The sequence below is a fragment of the Nicotiana tabacum genome, chromosome 11 (assembly GCF_000715075.1).
Source record: "Nicotiana tabacum cultivar K326 chromosome 11, ASM71507v2, whole genome shotgun sequence".
NCBI lineage: Eukaryota > Viridiplantae > Streptophyta > Magnoliopsida > Solanales > Solanaceae > Nicotiana > Nicotiana tabacum.
The window spans coordinates 150,976,067-150,991,887 of record NC_134090.1 but is presented as its reverse complement, the minus strand read 5'-3'; the positions used below and the strand labels follow the sequence as shown (position 1 = coordinate 150,991,887).

The following is a 15,821-nucleotide window of genomic DNA, read 5'->3' as shown; positions in this document are numbered from 1 at the left end:
AAACATGTTAAAATATTAGGTAAAATTTATATAGTTTGACTCTCGAAAAACGGAACGTGACAACTAACTGAAAACGTAAGGAGTACTAAGAGCTTTTAAGTTTGAGATGGAATGAAAAAATAGTAAATACAAAACGCTTTCTTTTTTATAATCATTAATAATCAGTCGGAAGAATGATTAAATAGAAAATAGAAAATTTATAAGCAATGTTTTAAGGGTGAACTTGTGAAATCGTTCGGGATGAAGTAGCCTTTAAAAGGTGATTCTTAAACGATCAAAAAAGAACTAAAATATATCTCAATTTTATTGTATCTTCTATAAGTAGTTAAAGTGCATAATCTTTGCATTATTCAAAAGTATTTAAACCAAAACTAAACTGCATGGAGAAGAAAAAATTCATAATATTTGAAATTCATTTTTAGAATTGCAGAAAATGTTTCTCCCTGAGTTTATATTTCTAAGGCGACTATAAGTGATCCCAGTCAACTTAAGAGCTAAAAAGTTTTAAAATTAAAACTGTCAAACACCAAAATCCTTTTCAATATATCCTTTTCGGAAAGTTTTATAATAATATACCAATTTGTTAGAATACGAGATAAAATAAAATATTTTATTTGTATATGATGTTAACTGATATTTTTAGTGGGTATATCGCATAGATTTTCCTTTTTTTTCTTCTTCTTGGCATATTATTAAAAGTAATTTTACAAGAACCGTCAACATTTAATATAACTGTAAAAAGAAAACAAAGTAAAATAATATAAACTGTGTCACATATTGTGTCAGCAGCTGCAAGTTCAGTGAATAAGGGCAAATTGAAATGGTGATGAGCTTGGATTTAATAGGGCTCGCAGACCAAAACCAAAACCAAATTCAACGTTATCCCTTTTGTCCCTACCTTTGTATCTTTTTTTTTCTTTTCTTTTCAATCTTGAAATATGGTTATTTATTAGATGGATGGATGGTATGAGACTATATTCCAAAACTAATTATAATTAATTCTGAAGATGATTGAATGTTCTTATGATTCTGCTAATGTAAGTCTCGCATAGAGCGTTCCAACTTAATTGGAGTAATAGAGAACATATATTGTATTTCCTTAGTCCCAATTTTATTTGATAAGTTCAAATTTCGAAAGTTAAATTTTTAATTTTGATTATAAATCCGGACATAATATTTTAAGTTTTTTGAAATAAAAATTTACATATTTAAAAACTACATAAAAGTACTATAAGCCATAATAATTAACGATTTAAAATATTTTAAAGACATGAAAAAATCGTGATCAATTAATATATGACACTCAAAATCCGAACTGTATCAAATAAATTGGGACAAATGGAGTAGTAGATTGATAGGCAACACAAGTACATTAATGAGAACATGGAAGACTAGAAACTCAAAGAATTAACCAGATCTGCATTTTTTAATACAGATGAAGATTCACATTTCGGCCCTGTTTGTCCATAAATTCTTTAAAAAATATGTTTATCCGTGAAATTTTATAATTTTTTGAAAAATTTTTGAAATTGAATTTTTTTTTCCCACTCACAAAATTATAATATTTTTACAAATGAAATGTATGTCCAAATTTCAACTTAACTCTATATACTATTCTTTTTCCAAAAATAAAATTTTTATGTCCAAATACCTATTTCATCTTCGTAAGTCTATTTAGTTTTGTCGTTTGTTACAGTTGATATACATCTTAGGTTTACCCATTCTAAACAGGACCGCGTAGCGCAGTGGATTAGCGCGTTTGACTTCGGATCAAAAGGTCGTGGGTTCGACTCCCACCGTGGTCGCTCATTTTCATCTCTGTTCAATCTACTGCAGAACTTGTTCTGCATGTTCACCAATTTCTCAAAATGAAAATGAGGGTCCATTCTTCAGTTCTCGTTTTATTTGATTCATGACACTGTTGGATTCTTTTTTTAAGAAAAAAAGAGCATAACCAAATATGCTCCACAACTCGAACCCGTGACTTATAAGTCATAACTTTACCATTGCTCCAAGAATCTTCTCCAAAAGAGCAACAAATGGAATCAAGAATTTGATAAACAATCTCTTTCTGTTTAGCGTTTCATATAGAACTACCAAATAAATTTCCAGTATATACTATAAAAGTACAAATTAAAGATGCTTACAAGTTACAATATCTGTTTAGGGCATAACCCCATGATTCACTTCTTATACCTTAACTCTTTTGACCAATACATGAAATAAATAACTACAGTAGTGATAGGCAGCATTCACATTGTAAAAGAATTACAAACTATTATTCATAAATTTTAAATAAAGATTAGTACTTGAATCAAACATTGCTCCAAAAATATTTTCAAAAATCAGCTAAGAATTTGGAACAAAGACTCCAATATAGCTAAATCCAGCCACAAAAAAGGCCATGCTTTGGAGGAAGAGGTATATGTAGAATCTATTCTTTCCGAATGAGTAATCGTACCACCCACAAAGCAAAAGGTACAACCCGACAAAAATCTCCATGAAATGTAGCTTGTACCTTTCTCCAATTCGAAAACGATCTTTCTTAGAAGCTTTTGAGCTCATTTTAGTCTTCAGGGCATCTCCCAATTTCTCTGTCACGATCCATTCGTTGACTCTTCCCACCTCAAAAAGGCCGATGAACGTTGCCCTCGTTCGATGAAGGGACATTACATTCTCAAATAGGATCCAGAAAACCAATAAATGGAGCGATCTACACACCAACAAGAAGAAAAGGAAGTAAGACGTGTCAACAATTCAACCAACGAACTTAATTTTTGTAAATTCAATGAAAATTTGCACGTAGCGTCTGGTCTATAACATTAGAAAAAAGATTTTTTTTTTCTCTACCTTGGCGTGCCGACAGCGTTGAGGAGAGTGATAGTGGAAGGAATATAGACAGCTCCCCATATAGGAACTTGAACTTCAGGGATCAAAACAGTGGCAGGCATAACAACACAATAAAAGATGAATGTAACAATATGCGCAACGATTTTTCTAACAAAGAAGAAGCTGTAAATCAGATAACACTTCTTCCACAGAGAGACTTTCTGCAATGATATAATAATAAAAAAAAAATCAAATCGACTTTTTACTTGTTGGAATTTCAATTTTTATGTTAAATAGCTCAAAATAATGGCTATATATGCTTGTAACACACCTTGTTTGCAGCAATTTCCAGTGCCATTTTCCTAAAAAGATTAGCAGGTCCACATGACCACCTGTGCTGCTGATAACGATAGGCCTTGAATGTACTTGGCAATTCATTTTTCACCTAATTGAATTTGTTACAAAGAGAAAATGAAAACGCTGAAATGGAGCCATATGGACACTGAAGATTCATATAGCCAATTACAACTTTCTTGGAATTGAAATGCATTTACTGTTGTCGTAATAAAATGATTTTTTCTTTTAAAAAGAACCATTACGTGAAGTTATAACAAATTATTAAAATAGAACTATTGATTCATTCATTGCACTGTTCTTGACTTGTTTTTTTTTTTTTTTTTGTAAAAAAACGCCTGAGGGTCTATTAGAAACAACATCACTACTTTTACTAGGTAAGGGTAAGGTATGCATACACACTGCTCACCTCAGACCCCACTTGTGGAAATACACTGAGATTATTGTATTTTTTTGTAAAAAAAAAAAAAAATCAGAAAATATAAGATTATGGGACCCTTTTCAGCCAATTGTTTAGCTTAAATCTGACTTCCTATCATTTGTCTTTCAGAGTGATTGTGGAAGCTACTTCTAAGAAAATGATTTCTGACATAGTTCCACTGGCATTTTCTGCTAATTCTTACTAATACACATGTGACATGTCTAATCATTTCTTTCCATCATTCTTTCAGAGGAAATAATTGGAGATAAAATTTTGTAATTTTCACCTTCTCCCCACAATAGAAAAAGGTGGGGTTTAGTGATCATGAGACTAGACTTTACCTACCATATATATATTTCCACTGATATCAAAATGAACATAGTATTAGTCTTGAGCATGAATCTAATTAATAAATGGTTCTATTTAATAGTTTTGTTAATTCTATTGGTTATTGTAGTCTGAATCCATGAGCCGAGGATCTACCGGAAATAAATTCTCTATCTTTATAAGGTAGGAATAAGGTCCGCATACACATTACCCTCTCCAGATATTACTTGTAGGATTACACTAGTTTTATTGTATCGTAGTGTAAATTATAATTATACCTTAAGTTCACCAACATAGACAAATTTCCAGCCTTTGAGACCAGCTCGAACTGCCAAATCCATGTCTTCCACAGTTGTCCTGTCTTTCCATCCTCCAGCTTCATTAAGTGCTGTAATTCTCCACACCCCAGCAGTTCCTGCATCCATATTATCCACTTTAGCAAGAAAAGGTCTAATTAAACGAACGATTACTCACTGAATTTATCCACTAAAACAGTAAAGTCATAACCATTTTTGTCACATTATTTCCTTTTTGGCGAATGGAGAGGGGATTCTGCTATAGCCTACCATTGAAGCCAAAAAATGCATGGGTTGCAGATCCAACTTCTTGCTCCACTGTGAAATGGTAATCCAATGACATTTCTTGCATTCTTGTCAATAAGCACTCATCAGAATTTACTGCAATTAAAATACACCATTAATTTTCCTTTCAAGTTCTTGTATTGCAATTTTAATATGAAATGAAACTTTACTAGCTCAAGTGATAATATTTTATGGTAATAAAGCATATAAAAACCAAATGGGGTTTGATATAACGTTCCATCTTATGAAATTTTAGTGTGGCAAAAGCTACAATTTTGGCTATACTATGCTTCCTATAAAACTTACTAAGCTAGTGTTTGGACGTAGATTTAGCTTAAACTTGAAAAAAGAGTTTTTAAAACTGTGTTGAAAAATAATTTTTGAAAGTTAGAAGCTGTGTTTGGATATGTATTTTATTTGAAAAGAAGTTGAATTTTTCCGAATAGAAGAAAAATTTTCTTCCAAAAATTGCCTAAATTAGTTTTTGAGAACTTGAAAATCTTTTTCTTCAAAATTTTTCCGAAAACTGATAATATTTCATGAGCAAACAGTATTTTCAAAAAAAAAATTGAAAAAAATAGCCAAAATTTGTGGCCAAACGGGAGCTAGAGAAAGACGGCGAGAAGATTGAAAAGAGTGGACCACCTATCATATTCTCTACTGCACTGTCTTAAGGACTATTTATGGTCTTGATGTACTCTGAATGTAATTATGTATTGAAACCAACAAAAAAACTTTTGTTTTTTTTAATAATCATGATGTTGTGTACTAATGCTCTTGATAGTTTCATGTCGAAGTCTTAAATCAACCCATTTTTTTATAAATCCGTCCCACGCATCCAAGATATTGGAGCATGCAAGATTAAGTGGTTTAAATTTCAATACCAACCAAAAAATCGAAATATATTTTCACGTATGAAAAAGAATCACGTCCACACGTAAGGGGCAGCGTGTTAGGGAATAAGGCAAATACCGAATTTCCAACGAGCTTGAACAAGTCCAACTTCAGGATTGTGTACAAGAAAAGGGATGGTGCGCATCAAGAAATCAGAGTCAGGTTGAAAATCAGCATCAAATATGGCTACATAGTCACACAGCTTCACATAATTGTGCTTCATTCCTTCCTTTAGTGCCCCAGCTTTGTACCCTTTCCTGTTGTCTCTTATCTCATACTTTATGTTCACTCCCTTTCCTGCCCATCTCCTGCACTCTTGTTCCACCATAGCCTGTTGTTTTAATAGGAAAAATTTAGCAATTAAACTCTCCCTTTACCAAAACCAAGATAATTTAAGTTATATATATTGGCAATGTAAAATTTTCTACACTATTAGCCTAATTTAACGTGTGATAGTACGTTATTAATGAAGTACTATTTTTATCATCAGGTTACCAACTAAGGTTTATTGTAGAAATTTTACGTCTTCTAATTTTATAAGTGATATGATTATGTAAATATTTCTTAACCTTAACTAAAAAAAAGGATCACTTTTAGAAGCCTATGCTAGATTTAGGTGTACTACTATTAGGAGTTCACTCTTTAAATTAAAGAATCACTTCAAATTATAGTAGAAAAAGATGATAGTCATTTGTGCATCTTCTTTTTCCTAATAGTAGAAATTTAAGGTATGTTGGACCTTAATAGTAAGATCAGTTGAATCATCAAGAACTTGAACTAAGATTCTATCAGCTGGCCATGAAAGGTTACAAGCAGCTCCAATAGACAACTGATATACCTGCAAAGGAACAAAAGAAGTTTAATTTTGATAACATAAATACATTTTTACACTGGTCATTAAAAACATAACTACATGCCACTATTTATAAAAATTTGGAATTAATAACCTGGAAAATAAGCAAATACACTTGCTACAACATGTTAAAATACACTTATAATATAAAAAGTCTTTACGCTAGTGCTGTATAGGCAGCCCGATGCACAAGGCATCATGCGTTTATGCAGGGCTCGGGGAAAGGCCGCACACGAAGAGGTGTGATGTAGACAAGCTACCCTAATGCCATCAATAGTGACTGCTTTCACGGATATATAAATTATATATTCAAAAATCCCACTATACTCAGAGCAAGCCATATATCAAGAAAATACTATGTTAAAAGAGAGATTGGAAAAGAGTACCTCTCTTTCATTGTACATTGGTATTTGCACTAATACCATAGGATAAGAATAATTTGCTAGCTCCAAATCATCTTTTACTGGCTCCCATTTGTACTTCTTTTCCGGCTTTCGCCTCAACACCTTGATAAAAGCTATGACAATTCCCATATAAACTCTCTCCACAAATAACATCAAAGACATAGCCAAGCACAAGAAGACCATAATTCTGAGAGATGGCACAAGCAATGGAGCTCTAACTTGCTGCCACAGCAATCCAATCTGGCTAGTAATGCCATCACGAGTACTCAAAGAAGTCTCAGAGGAAATCCAGTCCATATTCTTGGCTGCTTAAATGTACTATTACTTAATTTAAGCTAGCCAAGAAAATGGTAGAGTAAAAAAAAGGAAGCTTTGATCAGTGAGTAGATAAAGACCTAGGACAAGGTGCTATATATATATATGAGTGTGTTTGTGCATGTATATATTAATATATTGTGTATGAATATATGTTGAATATGTTGCTTTGCGAAAAGAACAAGAATGATATGCAATTCTTGCTTTAGGTTTGAGTGGGAAATGCCTTTGATTTTTGCTTCTGAGCTACTCCAAAGACTTAGCTGTATATATCTTTGTCAGTTACTTTGAAACTTATAGGCCAATGGGGGAGAACAGAGTCACATGCAATATTATAATATCATCAACCTAACAGAAACTACTCAGACTTGATACAATGCAGATCCTCTTGGTAAGCAATGGATCGGATGAAACAGTTTGAAAAAGAGAGACAACTTTATATTTTATTGGGTTCAACCAGCCGGAAGATATGCTTTATATTGTGTGATACTGTCCGCTTAAGGCCGAGCTCGCACAGGTTTTTTCAGAAAGGCCCAGTGACGGATCTAAATGGCCACTTGTGTGTGCTCAAGTACCCATTATCTTTGACAGGATTGAGTAATTTGCATAGGCAATTATAAAAATATTTTGATAAATATTGAGTAAGCACCAACAACTAAACTCTTTTTTCCTTTTCTTTTAGAATTTTTATCGGCTCTTACACACGATTTTAAAATCCTGATACGCTACTGAAAAGGCCTCACGCGATTAACAGTATCTTGACACCTTATTTTAGCTACCAATGTGAAATTTTAGTTGTACAGCCGACATATTTATATACATATCATTAATTTCTTGGTTTTTGTTGATACTTATAAGATTTTTCTCTCATTTCTTTATTCAATGTTTAAGGAGTCAAAGCCCCATTATAATTACTATTATAGGCAAAAATTGGGATGTCTTTTTATAAGCAAGAGTAAAGCCAAAGTAATAAGTCAAAGGGAAAGAGACTAGAGAACTCAAACCAGCATCTCATCTCATATTCTATTGGGATTATTCGTTTGCATTGTTATTCTAGAAGTGTAATTTTTCATTATCCTTTTTAATAGTTTCCTTAACATCATCGCTGGTCCATATATCTTTCTAAACTACCCTTTATCTTTATCTTAAACGTCTCACTTAATTAACACTTTCATTAATTGGAGCATTTCTAGTGAATTTGAAAAAGGGTTACTAATAAATGCTTCACTTATTTTCTAACTACTTACTATTCGTGCAGAAACATTTAGATAACTGAATTTAATTTGATCTGTGTATTGGGAACAATTACATTTATATAAAGATGACGTGTCGAGACACGTGAACTGGTCAAATAGTCAAAGAATTACAATTAATCAAGAGACACGAGCAACAATAGAAACGAGCAAGGACAAAGGAAGAGGCACGGGTGGCCGTACCTGTTTAAGTCATTTATATCCAAGAATCAAAAGGAATGGATCTGACCATAGTAAAGAGCGCAGATACAGAATTTGACAGGCATTAAATACTGGATATGTTAGACAATTTGTATTGATTATAATGATTATGTAACGTAGCATTCAATGTCTTTAATTATTCATAATAGCCTCATTATAATTTGGGAAAACGCATATCTTCAAGATACCTATAAAAGGGAGGTATCTGATCAATTGTAGGGACAAGAGATATTATCGGAATATACTTTGATTTACTTGTTTTTTCTCTTGATTACACTCTAATTACCTCAAATTACTTTCCTTTGCATATTCTTTTGATTATCAGTAACCCGTGTTCTTCTAAATTCTAGCTTTGACTGAAATTCTATTTTTTGGTTAAACAAATTGGTTCCGTTACCGGGAATCTGATAATATATTTTCTTTTCACTTAACCTTCCTTGTTGCATCAATCATGTCGAATAATAATGACAATACCCCAGGAAACCAAGAGAACCAACAAAGTCAGGGAGGTCCACAGAATATTAACATTCAAGTTCCTACTCCGCAAGACTCTCCACGACAATCTCGTGAGGGTACTCCTGATGGGTCTCAAATAAACGAGTATGCTCAATTTGAAAATGCTGAAGCTGTTAATGAAGCTTTGCAGAAATTAATTGATGCTCAGGTCAACAAAGCTGTTGAGGCACTCGTTAACCAGTTACCTGTTGCAACACCCACACCTACTCCAAATAATAACATTGTGGAAAACCCTTGTTTTGGGCTTGTTAATTCAGGTAGCGGTGGAACTCCCAGTAAATCACACGAGAGAGAACAAGGTAATGTAATTAATTCTGATTTACAAAATTTAGTACTAACCTTGCAGAAACAGCTCAAGGAGCAAAGTGAGCGCATAGAGAAGATACCCGGGGTGCCGCCCATAATCAAAAGGGTATATATGGATAGATATTCGCAACAACCCCGAAAGCCAAGTGTTGCTCCACTCCCAATACCAAAAAAGTTCAAAATGCCTGATATTTCAAAGTATGATGGAATAACAGACCCACGAGATCACGTGATTGTGTTCACAACGGGTGTAAAAGGCAACGATTTGACTAAGCAGGAGATTGAATCAGTTTTAGTCAAAAAATTTGGTGAAACACTCACCAAAGGAGCGTTAACATGGTATTCTCTTTTACCCGAAAATTCTATAAATTCTTTTACTGAGCTTGCAGATTCTTTCATTAAAGCACACTCGGGAGCTCAAAAGGTCGAGAAAAGAATGGAGGATATTTTTAAAATCAAGCAACGGGACTCTGAACTGGTGAGAGAATTCGTGGACAGATTTCAACGTGAAAGAATGACATTGCCACGCGTACCTGACAACTGGGCAGCGATAGCTTTCATAAGTAATTTGAATGAAAGGAGTTCTGAAGCTATGAGGAGACTTAAGGAAAGCCTTCGAGAATTCCCAGCTACAACGTGGAATGGTGTTTATAACAGGTATATCACGAAGTTGAGGATTGAGGAAGATATTGTTCCGCAATTCCAAAAAGAAGAAAAGATAAGTTCGAGACGGGCGGAGACTGAAAAAAGGTCCGGTAAAAATAGGTACGAGCCTTATATGGGACCTTTGGGAAAAGACTCACAGTCAAAGCAGGATAAGACTCACATGAAAAGACTCTGTTGCAAATACAAGCATGAGAAGTGAAGGTAAATAGCAATCATAGAGGGCAGTTGAGGACTTCACAACACAAACCTCAACTGAACAAGGGCAAACATATGTAGACTCAAGTCCTGATACCATTCAAGAACTAGAAGAGAATGAAAATATCAAAACAACGATAGAGGAATTAGAGTCTGTCGTGTTATTTGTTCAATGGCCTGATAAAAAAGTCTATGTAGGAGCCAATCTTGACCAAGGAATGAAAGGTAAGTTAATTGAATTTTTGAAAACTAACATGGACTGCTTTGCTTGGTCCCACTCTGATATGACAGGAATACCACCAGAGGTGATGACTCATAAACTAAATGAAGATCCATCATACCCCCTGTGAAGCAAAAAAAAAAAAAAGCAAGGAGCTTTCAAGAATCAGGTGATTCAAGAAGAAGTTCAAAAATTGCTAAAAATTGGTTCCATTTGAGAGGTAAAGTATTCTAACTGGCTAGCAAACACTGTTGTGGTTCCAAAGAAGAACAGTAAGTGGCGGGTTTGTGTAGATTACACAGATCTTAACAAAGCCTGCCCTAAAGATTCTTTTCCACTACCACATATAGATCAATTGATTGATGCAACTGCAGGTCACGAGCTGTTAAGTTTTTTAGATGCATATTCAGGTTATAATCAAATTAAAATGGATCCGGAAGATGAAGAAAAAACTTCATTCATAACAGACAGGGGGACTTACTGTTATAAAGTAATGCCCTTTGGTCTAAAGAATGCAGGTGCAACGTATCAAATGTTAGTTACCAAAATGTTTCCAGAACATTTAGGAAAGACCATGGAGGTATATATAGATGATATGCTTGTTAAAACTCGGCACTCAAAAGATCACATATCACACTTATCTGACACATTTTCGATTTTGCGCAAATTTAATATGAAGTTAAATCCCGAAAAATGTGCGTTTGGCGTTGCTTCAAGTAAGTTTTTGGGTTTTCTTGTTTCTAACCGTGGTATTGAAGTGAATCCTACACAGATTAAATCCACTGAGGAAATTCCTGACATACTTTCAAACAAGAAAGAAGTTCAAAGATTAACATGAAGAATTGTAGCCTTGGGAAGATTCATTTCTAGAACATCAAAAAAGTGTTTTAAATTCTTCTCAGCCCTTAAGAAGCAGGATCATTTTGAATGGAATGAAGAATGTCAACAGGCACTTAGGAATTTGAAAACGTACTTATCAAAGTCACCTTTGCTGGCAAAACCAAAGGCTGGGGAAAAACTACTCATTTACCTTGCTATTTCAAAAGTGGCGGTAAGCGCTGTTTTGGTCCGAGAAGAACAAGGCAAACAATCCCTTATCTATTACGTAAGTAAATCTTCGTTAGATGCGGAGACGAGGTATCCTCAATTAGAAAAACTTGCACTTGCGTTAATCATGGCATCTAGAAAGCTAAGACCTTACTTTCAGTGTCATCCTATTGTTGTAGTAACCGCCTTCCCTTTACGTAACATATTACATAAGCATGAGTTATTAGGTAGGTTAGCTAAGTGGGCAATAGAGTTAAGTGAATACGAAATTGCATACCAGCCTAAAACTGCTATAAAATCGCAAGTATTAGCTGATTTTGTGGCTGATTTTAGCCAGGGAATGCAGTTAGAGGCAGAAAAAGAATTGCAGGTGTTTAATGGAGCTAATCCAGGAACTTGGACTTTATTCATTGATGGCTCATCTAACGTAAAAGGAGCAGGTTTAGGGGTCGTATTGGTACCACCTACGGGTGAAACCATTCGGCAAGCTATCAAATGTCATTCCATAACTAATAATGAGGCAGAATATGAGGCTATGATTGCGGGTTTAGAACTGGCACGGGAACTTGGCATAAATCAGATTATAATCAAGAGTGATTCACAACTCGTAGTCAATCAGATGCTGGGGACTTATACAGCTAGGGAAGCAAGGATGCAGCAGTACTTGGAAAAGGTATGGGAATTGACAAAACAATTTCAAAATTGGAAAGTTAGGCAAATACCCAGGGACGGAAATCTTGAAGCAGACGCCCTAGCTAATCTCACATCTGCAGCCGACGTGGCAAATGATGCAAATGCCTCAGTGATACATTTATTTCATTCAGTTCTTGATCCTGATGTGAATGAGGTAAATTTTAATAACTTAACCTGGGATTGGAGGAACGAAATTATTGCTTTTTTACAGTATGGAATCGTCCCTGATAATAAGAAAAAGGCTTATGCGCTCCGAAGAAAGGCTGCTCGGTACTGCTTAAAACAAGGCTATCTATATCGTAAAATATTTGGTGGTCCCTTAGCAAGATGCCTTGGACCTTCGCAAACAGAGTATGTAATGAGAGAAATACACGAGGGACATTGCGGGAATCATGCAGGTGGAAGATCACTGGTAAGAACCTTAATTAGGGCAGGTCATTACTGGCCTAAAATGGAAGAAGAGGCTGAAAGTTTCGTGGCCAAATGTGATAAATGCCAAAGGTACGGTAACAATTTGCATAGACCTGCGGAATTATTACATCCGGTCATTGCGGCATGGCCATTTATGAAATGGAGAATGGATATCGTGGGTCCATTACCACAAGCAAAAGGACAGGTAAAGTTTTTGCTTGTTCTCACTGATTATTTTACTAAATGGGTGGAGGCAGGTGCATTCAAACAGGTGCGAGAAAAGGAAGTCAGAGATTTTATTTGGCGGAATATTATGTGTCAATTCGGCGTACCAAAGGAGATCGTATGTGATAATGGCCCTCAATTTATAGGAGCTCAGATCACGGAATTCCTTCAAAGTTGGCAAATTAAAAGGATAACGTTTACGCCTTATCATCCAGTGGGTAATGGGCAAGCAGAATCAACAAATAAAGTCATTATCAACAATTTGAAGAAACGATTAGAAGAGCCAAAAGGGAATTGGCTAGAAGTGCTACCTGGTGTTTTATAGGCATATCGTACAGCGACGAAAACTAGTACGGGAGAAACACCATTTTCATTGGTATATAGAACTGAAGCTTTAATTCCAGTCGAGATAGGACAACCAAGTACCCGATTTACGCAGGCGACACAAGAATCTAATGACGAGGAGATGCGGGTCAATCTAGATTTACTCGAAGCAAGGAGAGAAGCTGTACTAATAAGAATGGCAGCACAAAAGCAGGTCATAGAACGATACTACAATAGAAAAGCACGCCTCAGGTTCTTCAAAATTGGGGACTTCATGCTTAAAAAGGTTTTTCAATCTACAAAAGCAGCTAACGCAGGAAAATTAAGTCCAACATGGGAAGAACCCTACAGAGTTCGTGATGTTGCAGGAAAAGGAGCATATGAACTGGAAACAATGGATGGCAAGGTACTACCTTCACATTGGAATGCTGTTCATTTGAAGAGATACTATTTCTAAGGGAAACCCACGGTCAGGTATAACCATTTTATATTTCATTTTTGAATTGTTAAAATTTTACTAACGATTTTAGATGATAGGCAAAAAGTTATCCCGTACTAAATGATGAGTCATGACCTGTAAGGCACACGGAGTAACCTAAAATTCCTGGCCTAGGGTTAAAACTATTCTGTTAGAAATAAATACGGGGTATGCAGTCTTCATCTATAATCGCCCTTCCGAGTCCCGTATGTTTTTCCTTTTCAGGAAAAGGACCAAATAAGAGGAACTATCAAGTGTTCGAGGCTTCATACTTCAACACTCAAACACTTGGGGGACTACATAATATACATAGACATGTGTATAAAGAAGACAAAGAAGATTGAGGGAAAATCAAGCCTAAAAGAGTCAAGTGCAGAGTAAAAGTTACGAGATGGAGCCATTATAGTCAGGTATTAGGGTAATGGCCATATACTAAAACGAGTTACAAGGAAAAACCCCGTACCTATTACTCCTCTTCTGTAAAAATCTGTTACAAGAAAAAGAGTTACGAGAAAGTTATAGATGTACTTTAAATACATGTAAAGTATTATAAGTTCCAATAACAACTTGTCAAATTTATTTCAGAGAAACATGTGTGTTCATATTTCTTTTATCGTATGTTAACACCATTATGAAGATCACGGAATATCAAAGGAGATCGTATGTGATAATGGCCCTGAATTTATAGGAGCTCAGATCACGGAATTCCTTCAAAGTTGGCAAATTAAAAGGATAACGTCTACGCCTTATCATCCAGTGGGTAATGGGCAAGCAAAATCAACAAATAAAGTCATTATCAACAATTTGAAGAAACGATTAGAAGAGTCAAAAGGGAATTGGCTAGAAGTGTTACCTGGTGTTTTATAGGCATATCGTACAGCGACGAAAACTAGTACGGGAGAAACACCGTTTTCATTGGTTTATGGAACTGGAGCTTTAATTCCAGTCGAGATAGGAGAACCAAGTACCCGATTTACGCAGGCGACACAATAATCTAATGACGAGGAGATGCGGGTCAATTTAGATTTACTCGAAGCAAGGAGAGAAGCTGTACTAATAAGAATGACAGCACAAAAGCAGGTCATAGAACGATACTACAATAGAAAAGCACGCCTCGGGTTCTTCAAAATTGGGGACTTCATGCTTAAAAAAGTTTTTCAATCTACAAAAGCAGCTAACGCAGAAAAATTAAGTCCAACATGAGAAGAACCCTACAGAGTTCGTGATGTTGCAGGAAAATGAGCATATGAACTGGAAACAATGGATGGCAAGATACTACCTTCACATTGGAATGCTGTCCATTTTAAGAGATACTATTTCTAAGGGAAACCCACGGTCAGGTATAACTATTTTATATTTCATTTTTGAATTGTTAAAATTTTACTAATGATTTTAGATGATAGGCAAAAAGCTATCCCATACTAAATGATGAGTCACGACCTGTAAGGCACACAGAGTAACCTAAAATTCTTGGCCTAGGGTTAAAATTATTCTGTTAGAAATAAATACGGGGTATGCAGTCTTCATCTATAATCGCCCCTGCGAGTCCCGTATGTTTTTTCTTTTCAGGAAAAGGACCAAATAAGAGGAACTATCAAGTGTTCGAGGCTTCATACTTCAACACTCAAACACTTGGGGGACTACATAATATACATAGACATGTGTATAAAGAAGGCAAAGAAGATTGAGGGAAAATCAAGCCTAAAAGAGTCAAGTGCAGAGTAAAAGTTACGAGATGGAGCCATTATAGTCAGGGTATTAGGGTAAAGGCCATATACTAAAACGAGTTATAAGGAAAAAAACCCGTACCTATTACTCCTCTTCTGTAAAAATCTGTTACAAGAAAAAGAGTTACGAGAAAGTTATAGATGTACTTTAAATACATGTAAAGTATTATAAGTTCCAATAACAATTTTTCAAATTTATTCAGAGAAACATGTGTGTTCCTATTTCTTTTATCGTATGTTAACACCATTATGAAGTTGAGACGTCTACTTCATTAAGTGTCGAAATATAAAAGGGCCCTCTTCATAACAGGTTAGCATCTGTTGATGTAGATGCGGTTTCAATTTGGCTTGTAGCAACAAATTCGATTGGGCTTGAAAGAATTGGAATACCCATATCAGCTTCAATATTCACGGGAGATTCACCCATGGGAGAAGGGAAGTCCTGAGTTTGTTGAGCCTTTTCAATGGTTTCGTTGATCTTAGCTAACTCCAACTCCAGGTTGAAGTTTTCTTGACCAGCTTCAAGTAGGGTATCACGACGAGAATTCAAAAATGCCCAACTTGTCTCGACACCAAATTTT

The 15,821-nt window shown here is 35.1% G+C and overlaps 1 protein-coding gene and 1 non-coding gene across 2 annotated transcripts; one reads left to right on the top strand and one right to left on the bottom strand.

Moving 5' to 3' along the window:
* Positions 1-1,731: 1,731 nt before the first annotated feature.
* Positions 1,732-1,805, top strand: TRNAR-UCG (transfer RNA arginine (anticodon UCG)). The gene has a single exon. It is a non-coding gene; the product is annotated as a tRNA-Arg (tRNA).
* A 276-nt stretch (positions 1,806-2,081) lies between these two features.
* Positions 2,082-7,071, bottom strand: LOC107803587 (glucomannan 4-beta-mannosyltransferase 9-like). Its single transcript, XM_016627332.2, has 8 exons — positions 6,646-7,071; positions 6,146-6,244; positions 5,485-5,737; positions 4,498-4,608; positions 4,210-4,346; positions 3,161-3,274; positions 2,851-3,050; positions 2,082-2,713 (listed from the first exon to the last, which is right to left on the bottom strand). Exons 1-8 carry the CDS (start codon positions 6,958-6,960, stop codon positions 2,350-2,352), a joined length of 1,593 nt encoding a protein of 530 aa, XP_016482818.1. The 5' UTR covers positions 6,961-7,071; the 3' UTR covers positions 2,082-2,349.
* Positions 7,072-15,821: the final 8,750 nt, after the last annotated feature.